This window comes from Stigmatopora argus, chromosome 1 (assembly GCF_051989625.1).
Source record: "Stigmatopora argus isolate UIUO_Sarg chromosome 1, RoL_Sarg_1.0, whole genome shotgun sequence".
NCBI lineage: Eukaryota > Metazoa > Chordata > Actinopteri > Syngnathiformes > Syngnathidae > Stigmatopora > Stigmatopora argus.
In genome coordinates, this window is record NC_135387.1 from 1,240,553 (window position 1) to 1,265,918 (window position 25,366).

Genomic DNA, 25,366 nt, shown 5'->3' on the forward strand with positions numbered 1-25,366 from the left:
ACGCATGAACATTTCAAAGGACTGTCTGCTAAACGTGTCATACATTTGTTCTCCCGAGAAGTCTCAGAAATCACATCACATTATTAGCCTAACCACTACTGTGAATAACAACAAATCCCACATCAGTTCCTAATATTAAGATCCAATGAACCTACCACAATTATACAAAAACCCTTTATTTACCCACACACATTTCATAACTACCGTATTTACTCGCATATGCCACACCCTTAAAACTGCCTTAAAATTGTTGAATTTTACAGTTTCTCACGTATAAGCCGCCCCCTGATTCACAATTCTCACCTCAATATTTATGGTTTTAATAGAGAGTACAAATGTGTTACTTTGAAAGAAAAATCTTAAGAAAAATCATCACACGTGGTATTTCTGAGATAGTGTATGAATCAAAAGACCATTATTAGTGTCAATATCATAAGGAAGTTAATATGGCTGAATGGTTCCAAAAAAGAAGTAGCAGAAAGAAGCCAGGCTAACAGAACAAGGAAAGTTGTAAAAACATTAAAGTATAAAGTATGAAGTACAAATTAAAGTAAAAAGGTATGTATTAAGAAATATTAAAATGTAATTAAAAAAAGATAGAAGGGCTGTAAAACACGAAAAACATAGTGTACAGAGCTACTGCCACTGGCTGCCGCGTGAATGGCGCCATCTTGGAAAAAAGAAAAGTCTTTCCTCCCATTTTGAGCGAACTAGGGCCTGGCTTTTGCCGCCCAGCGAGATGTCCACAGCATATCTCATCCAGGCGATGAGTCCACACAACTTTGTTTGTGAGCTGAATCTCTATGGTTCGACCAGATGCACATATGCAATGATGGTAGCGCCCGACCATTTACAGCAGGGGTAGTGAACCTATGGATCGGGAGCCACATATGGCTCTTTTGGATTGGATTGGATAACTTTATTCATCCCGTATTTGGGAAATTTCATTGTGACAGTAGCAAGAAAAGGCATAGTCATAAGTTAGACAGTACAGTCGCAAAGGCCGCAGAACAACAAAGCAAAAGCAAAAAGCACAAAGTATAAAGCAAATCAAAGTCAATGGGATCATCAAGCAGCAAAAACACAAAACGAGCTACGAGTTTCGGTAGCAAAAACGGATAGACTCAAAAAGACGTAAAGTTGGACAAAAACTGGAACCACACGCAGGAAGTCTTCCACGAGATGGGGAACTTCTGCAGACTGTGACCGAGGTAGAGACTATGCAGAGTCACTCTTCCAAGCTTATCCGCACAGTTCCTCAGTAGTCTGGAGCCGAAGACAACAGTAGCAGAGTAGAGCCCCTCGGCTCCCTTGCTGGCAAGCGCCGACAGCTCTTCCATCTTATCCCACGATGGAATGGTTGGTCAGAAGCGTTGCCTCTCCTCCCGGCACTTTTGTCCAGCTCCGAAACTCCGGCGGCAACGAGGTGTTGCTCCTTCTGCTGCGTATTGTAACAGCTAGTCCCATGTGTGTGACAGCGTAGGCATGGCTGAATGGTTCCAAAAAAAAGTAGCCGAAAGAAGCCAAGCTAACAGAACAAGGAAAGTTGTAAAAACATTAAAGTAAAAAGTATAAAGGACAAAGTAAAGTAAAAAGGGATGTATTAAGAAATATTAAAATGTAATTTAAAAAAAGATAGAAGGGCTGTAAAACACGAAAAACATAAGAGTGTACAGAGCTACTCCCACTGGCTCCCGCGTGAACGGCGCCATCTTGTCGATCGCGGCTTGTTGATGGGTGCATATGGCTCTCGGCTAACCTGTGAGGAACTATGGAAACTGCTGGTGAGAAAGAAGCGCACGAATAGGAGCATTATGTTGGTGTTATGGCATTGGCACTACCTCTAGCGCCTTATAATAATATTTTTTTTCAGTACATCATTACACTCTTCTGCATGGATATTCTCATTGATACTCATTGATTAGTAACAACGTAACAGTGTTATCAAAAGAATTCAGAGACTTTTTGAACTTTAAAAGTGGTGAAGTGACTAAAAAGGCACACATTTTCATGTATGTTGACTTTTAAATTTGAGGTATGGCTCTCAAGGATTAACATTTAAAAAATATGAATTGTTTATGGCTCTTTCCATCAAAAGGGTTCCCAACCCCTGATTTACAGGTTTGAACTACGGCCAAGGCAGCACTAAGAAGGCATTTCTACAGTGCCGTGAAAAAGTATTCGCCCCCTTCCTGATTTCAGTTTTTTTTTTTGCATATTTATCACATACGAAGGTTTCAGATCATCAAACTAATTTGATGAAACAAATGACACAGAGACAACCCATGAAATTGAAAATGCAGTTTCTAAATGATGATTTTATTTACCAAGCAGAAAAAATTACCAACTTGTCTGGCCCTCTGTGGAAAAGAAATAAAGCCATTTTTTCACCAAAGGTAACGGGCCGCACACGTTCCATTAAGTTCAACTTTTGACTCATCAGTCCAGAGAATGTTCTTCCAAAAGTGTGAATGAAAATCAGGATGTTTTTTGGCAAACGTTTGCAAGACGAGCCTGTGTATTCTTTTTGGACAGCAATGGTTTTCGACTTGGAACTCTGCCATGGATGCTCGCTTTGGCCAGTATTTTTCTTATATTAGAGTCATGAACATTGACCTGAACTGAGGCCAGCGATGTCTGCCGCTCTTTCGATATTTGTCTAGGTTCTTTTATGACCTTCTGGATGAGTCGTTGTCGCACTCTTGGAGTAATGTTAGCTGGCCGACCACTCCGGCCGGGGAAGGTTTGTCACTGTTCACAGTTCTCTCCATTTGTGGATAATGGCTTTGACAGTGGTTCGTTGGAGCCCCAAAGCTTTGGAAATGAAGCTGTAACCCTTTCCATCATTTTTTTCGCATTTCTTCTTAAATTTCTTTGGCTCATCCTATTATGCTCTGATCTTGTAGCCTTCTTCACTTTGTCAGACACATTCTATTTAAGTGTTTACTTGATTCAACACGTGGTGGTAATCAAGTGTGGGTATTGCCAATGAAATTGAACTCAGCTTTCCTGTCGGATCCTAATAGACAAGTGATTGCATTTCTTCACCTCTAAGCGTGTAAACTTGATCTTTTATTTGTTGAACACCATATATACATACATATATATATATATATATATATATATATATATATATATATATATATATATATATATATATATATACATATATATACATACACATAAGCACACATATACATAAATATAGATGTACATGCATGCATATGGTAGGTCTTAACACAGCCATTTTTTTGTTAAAGAGCTGACAGCTGATGGGAGGAAGGATCTGCGGAAGTGCTCCTTTCTGCAATGAGGGTGCAGCAGTCTATTGCTGAAAGAGCTTCGGAGAGACTCCACAGACTCATGCACGGGGTGGGAGGTGCTGTCCATGATGGACATCATCCTGGTCAGCATCCTCCGCTCTCCCACTTCCTCCACAGAGTCCAAAGGACAGCCCAGAACAGAGCTGGCCATCCTGACCAGTTTATTCAGCCTGTTCCTGTCCCTCTCTGTGCTACCGCATCCCCAACAGAGCACTGCATAAAACACTGTAGATGCCACCACAGTGTCGTAGAAAGTCCTCAGCAGTGTCCTGCACACTCCAAAGGACTGTAGACTCCTCAGTAGATAAAGCCGGCTCTGGCCCCTTTTGTACAGGGCATCTATGTTTGTGGACCAGTCTAGTTTGTTGTTGAGGTTAACACCCAGGTACTTCAAATTCTCCACGATTTCAATCTCTGTACCCTGGATGTTCACCTGAGTGGTCTGTTAGGGATTCCTCTGAAAGTCGATGACCATTTCATTTGTCTTACTGGTGTTGATGTAGAGGTGGTTTTGCCTACACCAGTCAACAAAGGCTGTGATGACTCCCCTGTACTCCAGGTCGTTCCCGTCTGTCACTCGTCCAACAATAGCGGTGTCGTCAGAGAACTTCTGGATGTGGCAGGTGTCTGTATTATGTTTGAAGTCTGATGTGTAGAGGGAGAAGATGAGTGGGGAGAGCACTGTGCCTTGTGGGGCCCCCGTGCTGCATGCTACCACATCAGACGTACAGTCCTGGAGTCTCACATATTGTGGTCTGTCCGTGAGGAAGTCGATGATCCATGCGGCTAGGTGGTTCCTCACTCCAGCCTCTTCCAGTTACCCTCTCAGTAGGACCGGCTGAATGGTGTTAAACGCACTGGAGAGGTCAAAAAACATCATTCTCACCGTGCTTCCCGTGTTCTCCAGGTGTGCAAGAGACCTGTGCATTAGGTAGGTGGTAGCATCTTCCACACCAATGCCTGGACAATAGGCGAACTGCAGAGGGTCCAGCTCTGCATTCATCAGGAGGCTGAGGTGATTGAGGATGATCCTCTCCAATGTCTTGATCAGGTGAGAGGTTAATGCTACCGGCCTGAAGTGGTTTGGCTCCCTGGGGTTCGCAGTCTTTGGAACTGGGACCACACAGGAAGTTTTCCACAAGGTGGGGACCTTCTGCAGACTGAGGCTAAGGTTGAAAATATGCAGAATCACTTTGTCAAGCTGATCCGCACACTCTCTCAGTAGTCTGGAGCTGAGGCCGTCTGGACCGGTAGCCTTCCTTGCCTCGATCTTTAGCTGTTTTATCACCTGATCGACAGTAATGCAGAGACCAGTGGAAGAGGGGGAGGAAGAGGAGGGGGAGAATGAGGGGGGAGAGTTGCTTCTGGTCTGGGGGGTCAGGGGAGTGGGGGCAGGACTGAATCTGTTAAAGAACTGATTCAGTTCATTGGCCCACTCCCTGTCTCCGGACTCCGGGTCTCTCTCACTGTTGCCTCCATGGCCCGAAATGGTCCTCAAGCTCCTCCAAACCTCTTTGGTGTTGCCTCTCTGGAGTTGGTTCTCCAGCTTCCTCCTGTAGATGGCCTTTCCCTTCCTTATCTCTCTCTTCAGCTCCTTCTGGACCATTTTCAGACTCTCTTTCTCCCCAGACCTAATAGCCCTCTTCTTCTTGTTCAGGAGGGCCCTTAGATCCCTGGTGACCCATGGCTTATTGTTGGAGAAACAACGGACCTTCTTGGAGGGTACAATGTTCTCAACACAGAAGTTAATATAATCTGTGATGCAGTGGGTCAAGCTGTCAATGTCTTTCCCATGTGAATTGCACAGCACCTCCCAGTCAGTGGTCTCAAAACAGTCCTGCAGTACCATGCTGGTCTCCTCGGTCCATCTTTGTATGATCCTCGTGGTAGGTTTTATTTTCCTCACCATGGACCAGGTTGTGGTCTGAGCGGCCCAGTGGGGGGAGGGGGACTGAGCTGTATGCCTCCTTTGTGTTGGCATACAGCAGGTCCAGAGTTTTTTGTTCCCTGGTGTGGCACTTCACATACTGAGTGAAGGTGGGGAGAGTAGAAGCCAAGGGAGCATGGTTAAAATCACCAGAGATAAGAAGGAGAGACTGGGGGTGTGACGTCTGCAGCCGGGACACAGCAGCGTGGAGCAGCTCGCGAGCGACTGCCGCATCGGCCGAGGGAGGTATATACGCAGTTATTACGATAACGTGCGAGAACTCCCGGGGGATGTAAAACGACCTGATGCTAACAGCTACTAGCTCGATATCTCTAGTGCAAAGTTGCTCCTTCACAGTAATATGCCCGGGGCTGCACCATCATTTTCAAAAGAGATTTTTTTTAATAGCGTAACAATTGTCTTTTGGTTCTAAACAAGCAGTCCCTGCTTTTATGCAATATTTTTCCGTCGGAAATCTCGCTTACAACTTTAGCTTTGTTGCATGTTTTGCATAGGCGACCTTTCTCATCCAATTTCACCAGCTTGTTCTTCTATTTGAACATACTCCGACAGCCATTCCATCTTAAAAGAACCGCATTTCTTTTTTTTTTTTTTACTTTGGCTTATTGAGTGGCTCTGCCACAGCCTCGTCGTTTTTCCATAATAATGGGTTGGCAGCAGCTCCACCAAACCATTAACTATATGCTAACCTGCAAAACACAGGAACGTACGCACAACGCGTAACTAACGCAGCCAATCAATGTCGTTAAAATTTATGCCACAGAAGTGCACACATTGCGTCTCCGTTTAGATCAGGCATGTCCAAAGTCCGGCCCGCGGGCCAATTGCGGCCCGTGGACAAATTTTTACCGGCCCGCGGCCTCTATCATGAATGTTTTTTTTTTTTTTTTTTTTTAATTTTTTTTTTTTTTTTTTTTTTTCATCATGAAATCAATAATATGCGGCCCGCCAGCACTGTTGACCACAGTATAAAATACATGTGTACAAAAAGCTATTTTTCATATTTTTCATTTCACCAGAAGATGGCAGTAGCCCTGTGGCCGCACTCTGGCCGCCGTGACCCTTGACCTTGCGTGATCGTTTCAGCCCAGCACATTTCTAACATGGCGTCTGTAAACAAAAAAAGGAAAGTTGACCGCGAGGGCCGCCGCTTCCAGGACAAGTGGAAATTTGAGTATTTTTTCACTGAAATACGAAACAACTGTGTCTGCCTAATTTGCCAAGTGACTGGCTGTTTTCAAGGAATTCAACATCAAGAGGCACTACCAGACGAAACATGCTAGCTACGACAAGCTAACTGGGAACAAACGCGGTGAAAAAGTGAAGCAACTGGAAGCTGTTTTAACGGCACAGCAAAGCTTTTTCACAAGAGTCCGTGAGTCAAATGAAAATGCCACAAAGGCAAGCTACGACGTGGCAACGCTGATTGCAAAGCACTGCAAACCTTTCACTGAGGGTGAATTTATTAAAGACTGTGTAATGAAAATGGTTGAGAAAATTTGTCCCGCGAAGAAGCAAGAGTTTGCCAATATTTGCCTGGCTCGTAATACAGTGGTACGGAGAATTGAAGACGTTTCATTAGATATTAAGAGACAGTTAGAGGCAAAAGGAACTGAGTTTGACTTTTTCTCGTTAGCGTGCGATGAAAGCACGGATGTGTCCGACACCGCTCAGTTACTGATCTTTTTAAGAGGAGTGGACAATGACATGAACGTGAGTGAAGAGCTTCTGGACCTCCAGAGTCTGAACGGCCAAACAAGAGGAACGGATTTATTTGTTTCTGTTTGTTCCACCGTAAAAAAACCATAACGGTCAAATTTCCATGGTTAGTTACTACTACTACATTCAAAGAATGTCAGGCTAAATAGTCGGCCCCCACACATTTTCACCTTACCAAATCTGGCCCTCTTTGCAAAAAGTTTGGACACCCCTGGTTTAGATGATAAGGTTTCCTCACATCTTCCATCCCCTGAACAAATTCCGCTATATCTACTTTATGAGATGTGATGTCTTCCACAGCTTTTTTCACATCACCCTGTGTCCAAGTTCTATGGCTGACCTTCATCTTTATTCGGAATTGCAACTTCAATCATGGGATATTGTCCCATAGAACTATCATTTAATTCTGGTAGTTTAGGCATTCGGGAGAGCACCTTCCCCCATGTTTTTGACCACTGGCCCGCGGTCTCCGCCGACCTATTCAGGCGATCACTCTGATAGACCGGAGGTGGACCCGGAGACGACAAATGCAATCCTGGGCTAGGACAGAAATTCTGCAATACCGGCCGGATATAGCCTCTGAGTATGCGACACATTTTCATGTGGACAATCATCAATATTTTCCTCTTTAATTTCCTTTTTTTTGCCCTACTAAGCCCGTTTCATCGTCTTCCTTTCTTTGGAAAAGCACTGCTGCGCCCTGCCTGTCATCACAGTCATGATTCACTTTTTTCTCTGCGAATCTCTCTTTTCTTTCCTTCAGTCCGCTTCCTAGTCACTAACAGCCAAAACTCTGTGTCTTTGTATCCGTATTTATCCATTTTATTTCTGTCCCCTTTATATTTTGCATTTATTTTATCCTGCAGGCTTATTAGTTTCTGAATATTAAGATGACCAGCAAAATCTTATTTAGTTATCCATAAGTTTAGGTATTTAATTCTTGACGTGCATTGGTTCTGTACAAATTTTCAATCTTTGCACGTTAACTTCTGTTTAGGATAATTTTCATCAAAGTTTTTGCTATTTGATTTTCCCATTTTTAGAGTCCGTGTGTTACACTTTAGGGTGTCTGACTTTCCCGGAACAGGGTGAGAATCAATTTTCCCCATCTCTAGTAATCCCCAAGCTTCTACCACACCCAGTGGCGAGGGATTCTTGCCTCTGCTTCTAGAGAAGGTTGTCACTTCCAATCCTGTTCAATGAGACCTCAGTCTCCACACACCTTTTCACATTCACACTATGGAGGTCAACCTCAAGCCGGACACCTTTTGTCCTCTCAGTTTTATAGACTTACTCTGTCTGTTTACCTAACTATGGACTAGTATTTGTTAGGGGTTTTCTCTATCGCTGTCCCCTTAGATGTGACACACAGAGTCATACCCCAATATGAATGCCTACTCACCAGAACAAGAGCATCCCCACTGTCTGGTCAGTCGTTAACCGCTCGGCTCCCCAGCTGCAGAGACCCAGCTCTGGGGTCCTGGGTTCAAATCCAGGTCATGTCCATCTGTGTGGAGTTTGCATGTTCTCCCTGCGTGGGTTTCCTCTGGGTACTCCGGTTTCCTCCCACATTCCAAAAAACATGCATGGTAGGCCGATTAGACACTCTAAATTTCCCCTAGGTATGGGTGTGAGTGTGCATGGTTGTCCGTCTCCTTGTGCCCTGCAATCGGCTGGCCACTGATTCAGGGTGTCCCCCGTCTCTGGCCCGGAGTCAGCTGGGATAGGCTCCAGCACCCCCTGTGACCCTAATGAGGATAATAGCAGTTCAGATAATGAGATAAGATGGTGAAAAGTGACGCACAAACGTATGTAAAGTATGCAAAAAAGGACTGTATTATATATACAAAAGCAAGAGAATGCCTTTTAGGAAAAAGTAAGGAAAACTGACGGTCAATTTCAAAAGAAAGGCTGACGGATTTTACCTATTTAAGCAATGTTTGGGTGTTATTTTTGGTAAAACATTGTAAACCAAAGTGAAAATATGACAAAAATAAAAACTCACAAAGACTTCAAGCGGAAATGACTAAGAAGAACTCCGTGGCCGGATGATTCGCCTAAAGACGTTTCGCCGACGGACGTTTGACAGACGGACAGGTCGCCGAATGGATTTTCCACCGAACGGTCATTCGGCCGTTCGGCCGAATGGAGGTTCGGCCGAACGAAGGTTTCGCTGAAACGGGATTTGCGCGCTCGCCCCGCCCCCGAATCGTGTGTGTACAAGTTTTGCAACCTCGCAGTATACGGCCCGTTAGGATTTTTAATCTGGCCCGCCGAGCAGGTAAATCATATCCCTACGGTCATCGGAGGGGTTTCTCCCCGGGAACAGTGCTTCGTGGGCGGATTTTAATGACACATGCTGAGTTTCATTATCGAGCTCCATATATTTCCCGAGTTTTAGCACTTTAAAAATTGGCGGCCGTTCGGCCGAATGACCGTTCGGTGGAACGTCCATTCGGCGACCTGTCCGTCTGTCAAACGTCCGTCGGCGAAACATCTTTAGGCGAATCATCCGAGTACCGAAGAACTCCAGTGTGGTTATCTAGGTGCACACACACAAACACATCCATCAATATATCACGCTTCATAAGGATTTAAGAATAGATAAAGCGTGATTTATGGACGGGTGGATGTTTTATAACTCCCGTCACGACAAAAAAAGGGTTCCCGGGAGCACCTAGAAACTCGCTGGCGGAAATTGTAAATGATGTGGAAAGGCCTCGTACCTTAAAACTAAACAGGGTCAGCGCAGCCAGCAGCATCGTGTCTCGCCGAGTCTTCCCGTAACAACAGGGAAAAAAGTGTTTCGGGGAGCACCAGGAAACTCGCTGGTGGAGGAAATTCTTCTGAAAATGACTGTTTGTCATTCCCTCAATTTTTTGACCCCACTTGAAAAAGGCCCCGATCTTCTCAACACATGAACACCTCAAATTCTTCCTCCATTTTCACAGTTTGTTGTAGTTTAGGGTGATAGGAATTGATTAGGTTGAACACCTTAAAAAGGGGGGAAAGTAAGAAACACTTGCTATCATTCTAAATTTAAGTTACTAAGTCGATCAAAGTATTACTCTTGAGTTTACTAGTCACATCTTAAATTTACTACAGAAATGCAGTAGAATGTTCAAAGTGATAGAGTAGAAGTGAATGAGTACATTAGCTGATTGAGTAAACCAAACATGAATATTCACTTTACTGAGATAGATAATTAATCCAAAGTTAAAGGAAAACACAAAGAATACAATTTATACAACTTATGGTTGAGTGAAACAAACTGAGCATTAATTAAGTGGAATCCAAGTAGTACTCAAGTCTGATCCAACCAGCTGCGTATGACCGGGAACTGAAGGGTGTTTTTGGTTATTTAGTTGCCTGTCTTGTTTTGTACTTTGTTGGTGAGCTAGACTAGTGACCTTATATACTGTCTGTGACCTCAGGCAGGAAGTGTGGAGAGTTTAGTCTGATTGGGGTTTTTCTGCCCCCTGTTGGCCTGGAGGGGGCAAACGTATCTTCCGCTTAGTTGACTTGACAATGACGTTTGTAAATGAAGTAAAAAGGCGTCCGATATTACGACCATTCAGGCACGCGGTGCGTTTAGGGCACATCATGTAAAAACAACAATTCATACATAAACTCTGCTTTCAGCTTTAACAAAAATGTTGAGTTTACACAGAAAAGGTGAAGAAATTCAATCACTCATCTATTAGGATCATTTCAACTGTCTACGTTGCACGGTTTGGACAAACGTAGCGAGAGAATCTTAACATACACAAACTCACACACCATAAATCACGCTTTATAAGGATTATAGACAACGGAAAACAGGAAATTTATAACAATGAAAGTGGAATTTGTTTTATTTCAAACTTAAGGCTACTCACGTCTGGCCAGTCAGAGCACGTTTAACTAGGTTTATACCTCAGCGCCCTAGGTACGTGGCTGCCCGGGACCCAGGTAAGATGGCTGTGCCCCAAGCGAGCAGTGACGAGAACGCAATGGCGCCATTTTGTCATTGTGTCACGGCGCCGTCAATTTGCAGTTTTTATGCATGTTGTGTTTTTATGCATGTCGTGTTTTTATGCATGTCGTGTTTTTATGCGCATATAAGCCGTTCCCTCGATTCGGTCATCATTTTTTTTGTCTGACAAAAGCGGCTTATATGCTAGTAAATAGGATATTTACTCTATAATTGAACACAATGACAGTTTAAGTTTACTCTTCCTTTGCCATATCAAAAAATTGCACCTTCCCAGCAATTGTCATAATCTTTCATTGCTTTTTCGATTTGGTAACCTCCTTAGAAGAAGCAATACGCTTGCGAGATATTGCAGGGGTTGAGACGATCACAAAAAAGGAGAAATCACAAAGAACTCAGCGTTAAACGATCCAAATTGCTTTAGGATGGATACTAACTGAGCGTGGAGAGGAACAATTGGAGGTAAAATACCGTAATTTCACACCTATAGGGCGCACCTAGAAGTCTAAAATTTTCTCAAAAGTGGTCGATGCGCCCATGTCGCACGAGTCATGTGACGATTTGGAATGAATTGTCGATGCTGATATAACAGCGAGGAGAATTAAATGGCTTGGGAGTGATACATGTTGCGAGTTACTATCGATTGTGGATGACTGAGCTGAGTGTCGGCCAGCACTGTTGTTCGAGCTTTTGCCAAAGCTGGAATCTATTTCCCGGAATACACAACTCTGACTGACAGTGGAGCCTAACATGTTGAACGCCGAACTCTTTATATCAGAGGGTACCTTTTACCTCAATAAAGCATTATCAATCTTAGTTTTGCTCATGCTGTCTTTAAAAAACATGCTAGCGGCTAGCCTAACTTACGCTAGCAGCTAGCATAACATACGCTAGCGGCTAGCATAACATAGGTATGTTAGTGGATAGCATAACATAGGTACGCTAGTGGATAGCATAATATAGGTACGCTAGCGGATAGCATAACATACGCTAGAATAGTGTCATTCTAGCGCCTTTTCTGAAGAGGCACCCAATGCATTTACAAAAAAACTGAAAATATATCCGCAAATGAGACTGCGCCCTTTCAAACAGTGCGTTATATAGGTGTGAAAATACGGTATATTGTAAAATCAACCAATAAGTCACCAATTATATTGATTTCAAAAATCGCACACCTAATGTCCACCATAGCCGATGCGAACCATAACGAAAACCTCCATTCAACTCTTCCACAAGGTTCTTCACCCTCCCACGTCCCAGCCCCACGGTGCCTTCAGGAAAACCATGAAAACAACTTCAACATTAGAACCTGATTCATTGCAATATTTTGGACATTGAGTGAGCATGGAGAGATGCTGTAAAATATACATTAAGCACTAACTGAAAGGGAAAAGAGGAGATCTTTAAAAAGGCTCAGTGAGTGAGCGAACACCAAGGCGAGATATCTTTGTTTTATTGTTGAATTGAACTGAATTTAATTCCTTTATTGTCATTGTACAAGTATAATGACCCACCGATGAGTCATCACTTTATTGTGGTGGTGGGATTTGTGTGTCCCAGTGATCCTTGGAGCTATGTTGTCTGGGGCCTTGTGCCCCTGGTAGGGTCACCCATGGCAAACTGGTCTGAGGTGAGACATCAGACAAAGAATGGTTCAGAAGACCTTTTATTATGAGAAAGACCAATGGACTACAATTTCTCTCGCCTGGACACAGGTCACTGGGGCCCCACTCTGGAGCCAGGCCCAGAGGAGCGGCATGATGGCGAGCGCCTGGTGACCGGGCCTACACTGATGAGGCCCGGCCGGGCACAGCCCGAAGAGGCGACGTTGGGAAAGAGCCTGAGCTAGTGCGAGAGGTCGAGAAATTCTTGCTTTATCTGCCTGTTATTTGTGCATATGCACCAAACTGCAGTTCAGAGTATCCACCCTTTTTGGAGTCCTTGGAAAGGGTGCTGTAGAGTGCTCCTTCGAGGGACCCGCTCGTTCTGCTGGGAGACTTCAATGCTCACGTGGACATTCGGTAGAACGCCCCCCCTGATCGTAACCCGTGTGGTCTTTTATTGTTAGATTTCTGCGCTCGTCCTGGACTGACAGTAATGAATACCATGTTCAAGCATAAGGGTGTACATATGTGCACTTGGCATCAGGACGCCCTGGGCCGCAGTTCAATGATCGACTTTGTGGCCGTGTCATCGGACCTGCGGACGCATGTCTTGGACACTCAGGTAAAGAGACGGGCGGAGCTGTCAACCGATCACCAACTGGTGGCGAATTGGCTTGGATAGTGGGGGCAGATGCCCGTGCGGCCCGGGACCTGTCAGAAGGTGTTTCAATTCCCACCTGCGACAGCTTCTCACATTTCTAGGAAGAGGCGGGTGATATTGAGTCCAAGTGGACCATGTTCCGCGCTTCATTTGCTGAGGCAGCAGACTGGAGCTGCGGCCGCAAGGTGGTCGGTGCCTGTCATGGCGGCAATCCCAGAACCCGCTGGTGGACACCGGCGGTAAGGGATGCTGTCTGGCTGAAAAAGGAGTCCGATCGGGCCTTTTTTGGCCACGGGACTTCGGAGCCAGCTAAAGGGTACCCGGCGGCCAAGTGGCACGTGGCCGAGTCAGAGTCTTGTCTGCACAGCTGGCAATAAGTCGGATCCGTTTCCAGTGGGGGATGGACTCCACCAGGGCTGCCCTATATCACCAATTCTGTTCATCAATTTTATGGACAGAATATCTAGGCCTGCGGTAGGAAACCTATCGCTCGGGAGCCATATGTGGCTCCTTTGATGGTTGCATATGGGTCTCCGAGGTCAAATATGGAAACCCCTGCTGAAAGTACTGAGTGCCTAACGCACCAATAGGAGCATCACGTCGGCACTGACGTTGACGCTACCTCTAGCCCCCCTTAAATCTTTTTTAATTTTTAATTGAAACCTTTCTGCATGCATACTCTCACTGATACTCATTGATTAGCAACAGTGTAGCAATGTTGTCAAAAATAATTCAGAGAATTTTGTGGGACAAAATGACTAAAAAAATGCACACATGGTCATTTATATTTAAATTCTTAGCATGGCTCTCAAGGAATAACATTTGAAAATATGATTTGTTTATGGCTATCTCTTTCAAAAAAGGTTCCCGACCCCTGATCTAGGCGCAGCCCTGGCGTTGATGGGGTCCGGTTTGGTCGCCAGTATTGCATCCTTGCTTTTTGCAGATGATGTGGTTCTGTTGGCTTCATCAGTCTGTGATCGCCAGCTCTCACTAGAACAATTCGCAGCCGAGTGTGGACCGGTCGGGAGAAAATCAGCATTTCCAAACCTGATACCATGGTCCTGAGTAGGAAAAAGGCGGCGTGCCCTCTCTGGGTCAGGGACCAGGTCCTTCTCCAGGTGGAGGAGTTTAAATATATTTGGGTCTTGTTCACGATTGAGGGAAGAATGGAGCGGGAGATCGACAGGCGGATCGGTGCAGCATCTGCAGTGATGCGGACTCTGTATCTGTCCGTCGTGGTGAAGGAGCTGAGCCAAAAGTCGAGGCTCTCTATTTAGCGGTCGTGACCGAAAGAATGAGATCCCGGATACAAGCGGCTGAAATTAGTTCCCTCCGCAGGATGTCTGGACTCTCCCTTAGAGATAGGGTGAGAAGCTCAGCTGTCTTCCATGCTTCGCAACTGTGTTGATGCCGATCGCCAGGCCACAGTCCATTCGCAAATAGTAGCTAGCTAGTGTTGATGCCGATCGGCAGGCCACAATCCATTGGGTGTATTGAAAAAAAAAAACTACATATCCCAGCAGTCACTGCGCAGTACTTTATCTACGGGAAAATAGTAGAGTCGGGAGCTGCTTGGCATAGTTGTCCTATCGTCGGATTTATTTTATTTTATCGTGATAACAATTTTAGTATTGGTCCATCTATAAAGCGCACTGGATTATAAGGCGCCCTGTCTATTTTGGAGAAAAATTCAGACTTTTATGTGCGCCATATAGTCGTGAAAATACGGTATGTTTCCCGGCTAGCCCAGGAACGCCTTGGAGATCTCCCGGAAGAGCTAATGAAGTGGTTGGGGAGGGGGAAGTCTGGGCTTTCCTGCTAAAGCTGCTCCCCCAGCGACGCGACTTCCGGTAAGCGGAAGATGAGATGAGAGAGACAAGTATAATAATATTTGAAGCTTTAACATGAAGTGCACAAATAAATAATCAATAAATAAGTACTCAACATAAATAAGTCGTCAAAACATGAATAAGTGGTCACATAAATAAGTAGTCAGGTACAAAAAATGATTAAAATGGTTAGCATCCTATGGCGTTTTAGTGCAAGCACAAGATAAGACATTAGTCTTGATTAGGTCCTTGTAGAACTCGAGTTGAGTATCGTGATAGCTCTTAGGAAGAAACTGTCCTTGAGTCAGTTTGTTTTGGCTGTTAAGGTCCTGTCACGCCTGCCAAAAGGGGAAAAGCAAACACACACACACATCCACCCAAAACAAGACATGCCAGTGCCTGTGCTAGGTCTCTGTTGAATACCGTTCCTCTTGTTCCAATGCGTTTCAACCTGGATAGATTTTGTATGCTTTATTCATTTTAAGACATTAATAAACATTTTCTTGTAATTTTCTCTCATTTTTGTGTTTCATTCATGCAAAATTGGGACACTTTGACCAATTTTAAAGGGTTCAGTTGGTAGTCGTGTGAGGACCGCGGACCGAATTAGAGCATTTACATGTAAAGTACTGCCCTACTAATGAAATTTTCAAGTTAAGAAAACAAATCTGGAACAAATTAATTTCGTGAGTAGAGGCACAACTGTACTCTTTTCGTACAGATTATCCTTTTGCTTCAGTTCCATCAAGAAGTTCTTTACTATCGCCATTGAAGCCAATGCTGAAAGTCTGTTCTGTCGTATTTCTGGCATAAGTTTTTATTCTATTGAGGGCTGAAAATGTCCGTTCTCGGAGTCACGATTGTGACAGGCTTGCTTGCTTCGGAGTTGTCCGACTTTTCTTAATGATGTCCAGCTGTTCTTGAAAAGTCCGTGTTGAAAATGGCTTTGCGACAAATCCATTTCATCCATATAATTGACATCAGTCTGAGTTTCAGAAATAATTAGGCCAGTAGAGAAGGCCTTGCAGGCCCTGATGGTCCACCACTGGTAGAATGTTAAGACCCCAAATTTAAGATAACTGACACTTTTTCATCCTTATTTCAATGAAAAGCAAAACACTGCCATATATTCAGGCCAATATGGTGTTTTATTTCTATTCGTGCATTTTTTGCTAGTGCGACTTATACTCAGGTATAACTTATAGTCCAAAAAATACGGCATATCGCAAACACCCAAAAATGGTAATGTCAGTCTTGTGGTAATTTTTGGTATTGCGCCTATCACCTTATCTTTTCTATTCTGAGCCTCTAAATTATATAAATACAATCCATCTTATCAAACACGCATATTTATAAAAATATTATACCATTGATTACTGAACAACAACAGACAAGTCTTCTCAGAAATATCATTTCAACATTTTTTACAGATATTTGAGTCATGTCACTCAGCAAATGTCTGCCTGATATTTGATGCCTGAATCTCTAACAATAATATACAATAAATAAAACAATATAATATAACCACACATGGATTTATATGTACATTTTGATATAACTTCAATGACTAAATCAAACTAAAAATAGAACCTTGGTAGCCTGCCAAAGTTAGAAAACGCTGAGGGAACCCTGTCTTTGTGTGTGTGTGTGTGTTTTCTTTTTGAGTAGTAAAATAAACACCAGTGACTTATCTTCATAATTGTTTTTGTTAGGTGGAGAACTGGTGTCCCCATCTGCCTTGGAGGACAAAACAGCCGAATAAAATCATAGACAGGAGGGGGCAGGTATGATGATTGTCATTAGCTCTGATAGAACTTTTTTGTTTCTTATGCAAAGCTGAAATGTTGCACAATTTTCAGTCAGGACCTCATGTATAGTATATAGTGGGGCAAATAAGTATTAAGTCAACCACCAATTGTGCAAGTTATCCTACTTGAAAAGATTAGAGAGGCCTGTATTTGTCAACATGGGTAAACCTCAACCATGAGAGACAGAATGTGGAAGAAAAAAACTGAAAATCACATTGTTTCTATTAATACAGGTAACGAGTGGAGACCCTAGTTAGAAGAAGTAAGACCTCTTTGACAGCCAGAAATCTTGCTTATTTGTAGGTGACCAAGTACTTATTCTACACTCTAATTTGCAAATAAATTCTTTAAAAATCAAACAATGTTATTTTCATTTTTTCCCCACATTCGGTCTCTCATGGTTGAGGTTTACCCATGTTGACAATTATAGGCCTCTAATCTTTTCAAGTAGGACAACTTGCAGAATTGGTGGTTGACTAAATAATTATTTGCCCTACTGTACATCAGGGGTCTCCAAACTATTCCAGAATGGCCCGCAGTGGGTGCGGGTTTTCGTTCCAACCTATAAGAGGGAACCTTTCCACCAATCTGGTATTTTAGAAGTGCAATCAGTGGATTGCAGTCAGGTGCTTCTTGTTTCAGCAGAAACCTCATCGGTTAAACTGTTTGTGTTGAATCGGTTGGAACAAAAACCTGCACCCACACCGGCCCTCGAGGACCGGTTTGCATACCCCTGGTATACATGAATGTGTACACATTTTGTAATCAATTTTGTTCCATGTGATTAGGCGGAAGTCCGCAACAATTTTGAGGGCCTTTACCGTGTGATGTCTCAGCGGGAGGAGTTCCGCTGGATGATGCTGAGGATCAAACGTATGGCCGAACTATGGGTCCGTGCTATTCGTTCATTGGCTGCCAAACAGAACCTAACCAAAAGGAGAAAAAAGACGGTAACACTGGTCCGAGTCTTCTCTGGTGGGTGGGTGGTGGTTTTCTGTTAGGTTAAGTAATGTAAAGTGCCTTGTAAAAGTATTCGGCCCTGTTGAACTTTTCAACTTGTCGCCACCTTTCAGGCTTCAAACATAAAGATATAAAATCAAAACTTTTTGTCAAGAATCAATAAGTGGGACACAATCATGAAGTGTAATGAAATTTATTTTATATTTCAATTATTTTAAGGGAATAAAAACCTGAAAAGTGGGCCGTTCAATATTACCATTCGACCCACTTGCATTAATACTTTTTTTTTACACATTTTATTGTAATTTCAGCTGCAAGTCGCTTGGGGTATGCCTATCAGTTTTGCACATCGAGAGACTGAAATACTTGCCCATTTTTCTTTGCAAAACAGCTCGACCAAAGTGAGGTTGGATGGGGAATATTTGTGAACACCAGTCTTCAGCTCTGCTGGCAGATTCTCGGTTTGATTCAGGTCTGGACTATGACTTGGCCATTCTAACACCATTCGAACCTTTCCATTGTAGATTGTTTTGGATCATTGTTGGAAGATTATTCTCCGTCCCAGTCTCATGCCTTTTTTTTGCTGACTCCAAAAAGATTTCTTCCAGAATGTTCCTGTATTTGGCTGCATTCATCTTCCCATCAATTTTAACCATCTCCCCTGTCCCTGCTGAAGAAAAGGACGCCCAAACCATGAGGCTGCCACCACCATATTTGATAGTGGGGATGGTGGGTGATGAGCTGTGTTGCTTTTACGCTAAAGATATCATTTTGCATTGCGGCCAAAAAGTTCCATTTTGGTTTCATCTGACCAGAGCACCTTCTTCCTCGTATTTGGTGTGTCTCACAAGTGGCTTGTGGCAAACTTTAAACAAGACTTTTTATGGGTATCGTTGAGAAATGCCTTTCTTCTTTCCACTCTTCCATAAAGGCCAAATTTGTGCATTGTAGGACTGGACTGATTGTTGCCCTATGGGTAGACTCTCCCACCTCAGCTGTACATATCTGCAGTTCATCCAGAGTGCATCTCCATGTTTGGGGTGAAAATTTTGATTGGTGGCCACTGGCCAGGTCTTGGTAGATATGCAGTGGCCTGATACTCCTTCCATTTCAATATGAATGCTTGAACCGTGCTCCTGAGATGTTTGAAGTTTGGTAAATCTTTTTGTATCCAAATCCGGAAACTAACTTCTCCATAGCAGTATCCGTGGTCCCGCCTGGTGTTTTCCTTGGTTGTCATGATGCTCTCTTCACTTTAAACAGAACCCTGACACTATCACACAGTAGGTGCATTTATACGGAGACATGATTAACACAGGTCGATTCTATTTATCATCATCAGTCAACATTTGATCATTCAGAGATCCTCACTGAACTTCTGGAGTGACCTTGCTGCACTAAAAGTGGGGGCCCGAGTAATTTTGCATGCCCCATTTGTCAGTTTTTTATTTGTTCAGAAAGTTTTAAATATCCAATAAATTTCGTTCCACGGCCTGAAATGTGGCGAAAGGTTGAAATGTTCGAGGGGGCCAAATACTTTCACAAGGCACTGTAAATTATGATACTGGAATGGTCCACGGATGCAGAAGTATGTTTGGACCTGATGGCAGACAACCCAAACCATTGAGACATGTTACAATATTTATTAAACTTAAAAACACGGGAACACAAAAATATAGTAAGAAAAAGGGTTTTAAAAAAAAGTCAACAGCTATCTAAAAAAACAAAAAAAACAAGCGTGAAGGAGAAAATGAGCAAAGTGTCATCATGGAAAGGTACAATTCCCAAAAAAACAAGTTACTCAATACATAGTCAAGGCAGAAGATATAAAATATTTATAACAATAAGAACTAAATCAAAACAAGCCAAATGCACATCGAAGAATAGTAAGCAGTAAAAGTCACCGGATTTAAAATTGAAAATGGTGAATAGAAAGGCGTAATCTCAGTTTTCTTTTCTTTTCTTTTCTCTTGGATTGCTTGGCTATAAATACGCTACTGACGAAACTGGTGTGACGCAGAGAACTCTGTTCCCCACCACATACCTGGGTTCTATAATGCAAAACAAATCAGGCCAGCAGCAGAATATGACAGCTACTATGGAATGGGCCTCTGCATGGTCTTAAAAAGTGTATTAAATGATAAAGCATAGATGGTAACATTAAGTCCATTAACGGGTACATCATCTCAAGGGGCACTAATGAATTCTAATGGTGTTTAAAAATCGATACTGGAATATATCGTGAAATTACATCACGCAATTCTTTGATTGATTCAATATCCGTCTGAAACCATCTTTACATCTGTGTTTGTGGTGGAAATAAACGGTGGCTGCAGTTCAACTCCTGTCCACTAGCCTGCAGCACGTAGTAGCTGTGCGTTGCAATCTGCCGAGATAACTACATAAAGAAGTGGGCTGCATTAAAAAAACTTTTATATGAAGGCCATATGTTGTTGAAATATAAAACTAAGGATGTTTCAGTGCCGAATGCGGTCCAAGAAATAATTTGATATGAAAGGACTTCTATGCCCATTTGGATTAGTTTTTTTTTTCTCAAGTGACAAAGAAAAAATACAATAATTGTTTTAAGTGTAGTAGTATTAGGATTAATCAGGATTGAATTGAATTTTTACCTGTGAATCGTGATACGAATTGAATCGCCAGGTATGAGGCAATACATCACCTTACTGAATTTGATAGACTGGACTCCACTGACCAACGACCAAGAGTAGTTTTCTTTATAATCTTTATAATTAATAAAAATAATAAACTATCATCGTCTGGATTTTCTATGGGAGATGGTACAAACAGGTGAATATTACATTTTGTTGTTTTTGTTCTTGGTTTTTTTCTTAAAATAATATGTTAAAATAAGTGGTTAGCGCATCAGCCTCACAGCTCTGGGGTCCTGGGTTCAAGTCCAGGTACGTCCACCTGTGTGGAGTTTGCATGTTCTCGGGCCTATGTGGGTTTCCTCAGGGTACTCCGGTTTCCTCCCACATTCCAAAAACTTGCTGGTAGGCTGATTGGACACTCTAAATTGCCCCTAGGTATGGGTGTGAGTGTGGGTGTGAGTGTGCATGGTTGTCTTTGTGCCCTGTGATCGGCTGGCCACCGTTTCAGGGTGTACCCCGCCTTTGGCCTGGAGTCAGCTGGGATAGGCTCCAGAACCCCCCCGCAAACCATCTGAGGATAAATCAGTTCAGAAAATGAATCAATGAATTATAAAATTAAAGCAGCACTCTGAGAAAGCTGTCTTGCATCCCTCCTCACAAATTCAAAGTAAACCTGGGAGATAAAACGATAGCAATATTCCTTCATTCATTCATTCATTTTCTGAACCGCTCTATTCTCAATAGGGTCGCAGGGGGTGCTGTAGCCTATCCCAGATGACTCCGGGCCAGAGGTGGAGGACACTCTGAATCGGTGGCCAGCCGATCGCAGGTCACAAGGAGACGGAGAACCATGCACACACACCCATACCTAGGAGCAATTTAGACTATCCAATCAGGCTAACATTCATGTTTTTGGAATGTGGGAGGAAACCGGAGTACTCGAAGGAAACCGACGCAGGCCCGAGTAGAACATGCAAACTCCACACAGGTGGACCGACCTGATTTGAATCCAGGACCCCAGAGGTTTGAGGCCAACATGCTAACAACTCATCCGCCGGGCCCCCCACCAATGTGATACTTATCGGCAAATATTTTTTGTCAACAATAATAATAAAAACTTTTAATAAAATTTGATAAGTTTATACTGATATTACACCTGAACACCACAAAGAACGGGGGTGCTGATGCGATATGAACGGTAGTTTCAGACCAACGTTTAGTAGATGAAGAAGCTTTTATGCTCTTTTCTTTAAAGTAAGGTCTCATGGTTACTTTCATAATGATTAACGAGGAAAGTAATTTATTTACTTATTCACAGAAATTTGAAGTTGCAAATTTGATAGAAAAAAATATATGATAGTGATAATTATCTATCGACTGATAATTGTTTTTATTGTGATAACAATTTTGTCATACCGCCCAGGCATAATTCAAAATATTGCCATATTTAGTAGAGTGGACTAATATCACTCTTTCTCTTCTCATCACATCACCGACCCTGCAGATTTGATTTGAACAGGCTAATCCATTAGCAAAATATTGTCAAATCCCTTTTCTCATCAGTGTGACTTTAAGCCTCATTACTCAATTTTTTAAATTACATCTTCCTTTTCTTATTACAAACATTCCGCATATTCTGTTTGATGATGCCTTTATTCATTATATTGAACACCAAACATAACCCCCACCTCCCTGGGTTTCTCTGGCAGAGGTGAAAATCCCAGTGAATGAGACAAGGATTCTAAATCAAGAAAGAATAAGTGAACAAATGATTGTGACTGCCGTGACAGTCAAATGACTAATACTGTAACAATAGTAATACATTGGTTTTATTGTATGGAGCACGTTAAATTAGACCCAAATATACTTCTTTAACGAGAAGAAAGTACACATTCTTCTTTTTTAGTGCTTTCTCAATCTACATTTCCATGTCAATAGTTTTCATTTTATGGTATACTTTTTCCTTGTCAGGTCCTGGTGCACCTGGGTCTCCTGACCAAGGAGTCAGGCTTCAAAATAGCGGAAAATGCCTTCAGTGGCGGCCCACTGGGTGAGTTGGTCCAATGGAGTGATCTTATAACCACGTTGCACTTGCTTGGTCATGATGTCCGCATTTCTGCCTCAATGGCTGAGCTTAAAGAGTAAGTACATACATAAAAAGTATTGTGGACACTTGAGAAGAATAATGAGAAAAAAATATTTCAAGAAAGAACCTTACAACTGTGTTATTTATTTCCAGGATCATGCGACGGGTGATGGGAAATAAATCAAGTTGTCCCACTCAAGGTGACAAGGTTGTTGAGCTCATATACATCGACATTGTGGGCCTTACTCAATTTAAGAAGACTCTGGGACCTTCATGGGTGCACTATCAGTAAATAGTTTTATATTTTACATTAACCCTTTACAGAGCACACCTTTCACTCATTGGTTGCCATTGACAGTGTTTAGACTGGTCATCTGATCACTTCAATTATCTTTTTGTTTTTTGCAAGCCCTCCCAGAAAAATAGATTTGGCCGTCTTGAATTCTAAACGGCACTGAAAGATGAGCATTCACAGCTAGTCCACCAAATTTAAATTAATCCAGGTTTCCAGCTACTTATTTTAACTGCGTTGCAGCGATGTGCCTGAATCGGAAAGACCTGAAGAAACTACCAATGAAGAAACAGATTGAATTGTGTGTTTTTTCCTAATAAAGGGTGCTATAATCATCCGGAATTTCCCTGGTGGATGGTACAAACAGGTGAATATTGCATTTTGTTGTGTTTTTTTGTCATTGTTATCGTTTTTTTTTCCTAGTCAGCGTAGTGCTTATTGAAAAAAAAAATTAAACGTTTCCTCCATCTTAAGTAAAGCTTATGATTTTCTGTTGCACATATCGAAGACGAGAGTCAAGAGCCCAGTTGAAACAGAACAAGGAAATGAACATAGCACGCTGATGACTTTAAAGTAGGATAAAAAAATAAGCTGTGTCACATAGAGAACTGCCATCAAAATTACTCAATAGTGCAGATTTTGGACTCCCATTTTAGTATTGGACAACTATATACCAGGGAAAACAGGAAATATGATCAATTTTAATTTGATGGTGGAAAACATCTTTATCCATGCTTGTAATGACTCTCCTTCATTTCTATGGTAATGTTATAGTATAATAATAAGAGGTCATATATATATATATATATATATATATATATATATATATATATATGTATATATATATATACATACATATACACATACATACACACAGACATACACATACACACACATACGCACACACATACATACACAAAAATACATACACAAACATACACACATACATGCAAATATACATGCATGCATGCATACACACACATACATACACACATACATACACACACAAACATACACACATACACAGACATACATACACACACATGCAAATATACACACACAGACATACATTCACACATTCATACACACATGCAAATATACACACATACATACACAGACATAAATACACACAAACATACACACACATTCATACACACATACATACACATACATGCAAATATACATGCATACATGCATGCATACATTCATGCATGAATGCATGCATGCATACATGCATGCATACATGCATGCATGAATACATTGATTCATGCAGACAGACAGACAGACAGACAGACATACAGTGGGGCAAATAAGTATTTAGTCAACCACCAATTCTGCAAGTTGTCCTACTTGAAAAGATTAGAGACACCTGTAATTGTCAACATGGGTAAATCTCAACCATGAGAGACAGAATGTGGAAGAAAAAAACTGAAAATCACATTGTTGGATTTTTAAAGAATTTATTCCCAAATTAGAGTGGAAAATAAGTATTTGGTCACCTACAAACAAGCAAGATTTCTGGCTGTCAAAGAGGTCTAACTTCTAATGAGGTCTAACGAGGTCTCCACTCGTTACCTGTATAAATAGCATCTGTTAAACTCATTATCGGTATAAAAGACACCTGTCCACAACCTCAGTCTCTCACACTCCAAACTCCACTATGGCCAAGACCAAAGAGCTGTCGAAGGACACCAGAGACAATTGTAGACCTGCACGAGGCTGGAAAGACTGAATCTGCAATAGGTAAAATGTTTGATGTAAAGAAATCAACTGTGGGAGCAATTATTAGAAAATGGAAGACATACACGACCACTGATAATCTCCCTCGATCTGGGGCTCCATGCAAGATCTCTCCCCGTGGCGTCAAAATGATAACAAGAACGGTGAGCAAAAATCCCAGAACCATACGGAGGGACCTAGTGAATGACCTACAGAGAGCTGGGACCACAGTAATAAAGGCTACTATCAGTAACAATGCGCTGCCAGGGACTCAAATCCTGCACTGCCAGACGTGTCCCCCTGCTGAAGCCAGTACATATCCCCGTCTGAGATTTGATAGAGAGCATTTGGAAGATAAAAAAGAGGACTGAGAGAATGTGTTATGGTCAGATGAAACCAAAATAGAACTTTTTGGTATGGTCAGATGAAACCAAAATAGAACTTTTTGGTAGAAACACAGGTTCTCGTGTTTAGAGGAGAAAGAATACTGAATTACATTCGAAGAACACCATACCCACTGTGAAGCATGGGGGTGGAAACATCATGCTTTTTGGGTGTTTTTCTGCAAAGGGACCAGGACGACTGATCAGTGTAAAGGAAAGAATGAATGGGGCCATGTATCGAGAGGTTTTGAGTGAAAATCTCCTTCCATCAGCAAGAACATTGAAGATGAGATGTGGCTGGGTCTTTCAGCATGACACTGATCCCAAACACAGCCAGGGCTACAAAGGCCAGCCTCCAGATTTCGACCCCATAGAAAATCTGTGGCGGGAGTTGAGAGTTTGTGTTGCCTGACGACAGCCCCAAAACATCACTGCTCTAGAAG

The 25,366-nt window shown here is 42.4% G+C and overlaps 1 protein-coding gene across 8 annotated transcripts in view; it reads left to right on the forward strand.

Moving 5' to 3' along the window:
- mgat5 (alpha-1,6-mannosylglycoprotein 6-beta-N-acetylglucosaminyltransferase) overlaps nucleotides 1–25,366 on the forward strand; it is a 166,604-nt gene that overhangs the window by 59,435 nt on the left and 81,803 nt on the right. For all 8 annotated transcript variants that reach the window (XM_077602033.1, XM_077604184.1, XM_077606399.1 and 5 more), the window contains 4 exons: nucleotides 16,773–16,844; nucleotides 17,657–17,818; nucleotides 22,415–22,584; nucleotides 22,683–22,817. In XM_077602033.1, the coding sequence (XP_077458159.1) occupies nucleotides 16,773–16,844; nucleotides 17,657–17,818; nucleotides 22,415–22,584; nucleotides 22,683–22,817 (539 nt within the window). The remainder of the gene's footprint in view (nucleotides 1–16,772; nucleotides 16,845–17,656; nucleotides 17,819–22,414; nucleotides 22,585–22,682; nucleotides 22,818–25,366) is intronic.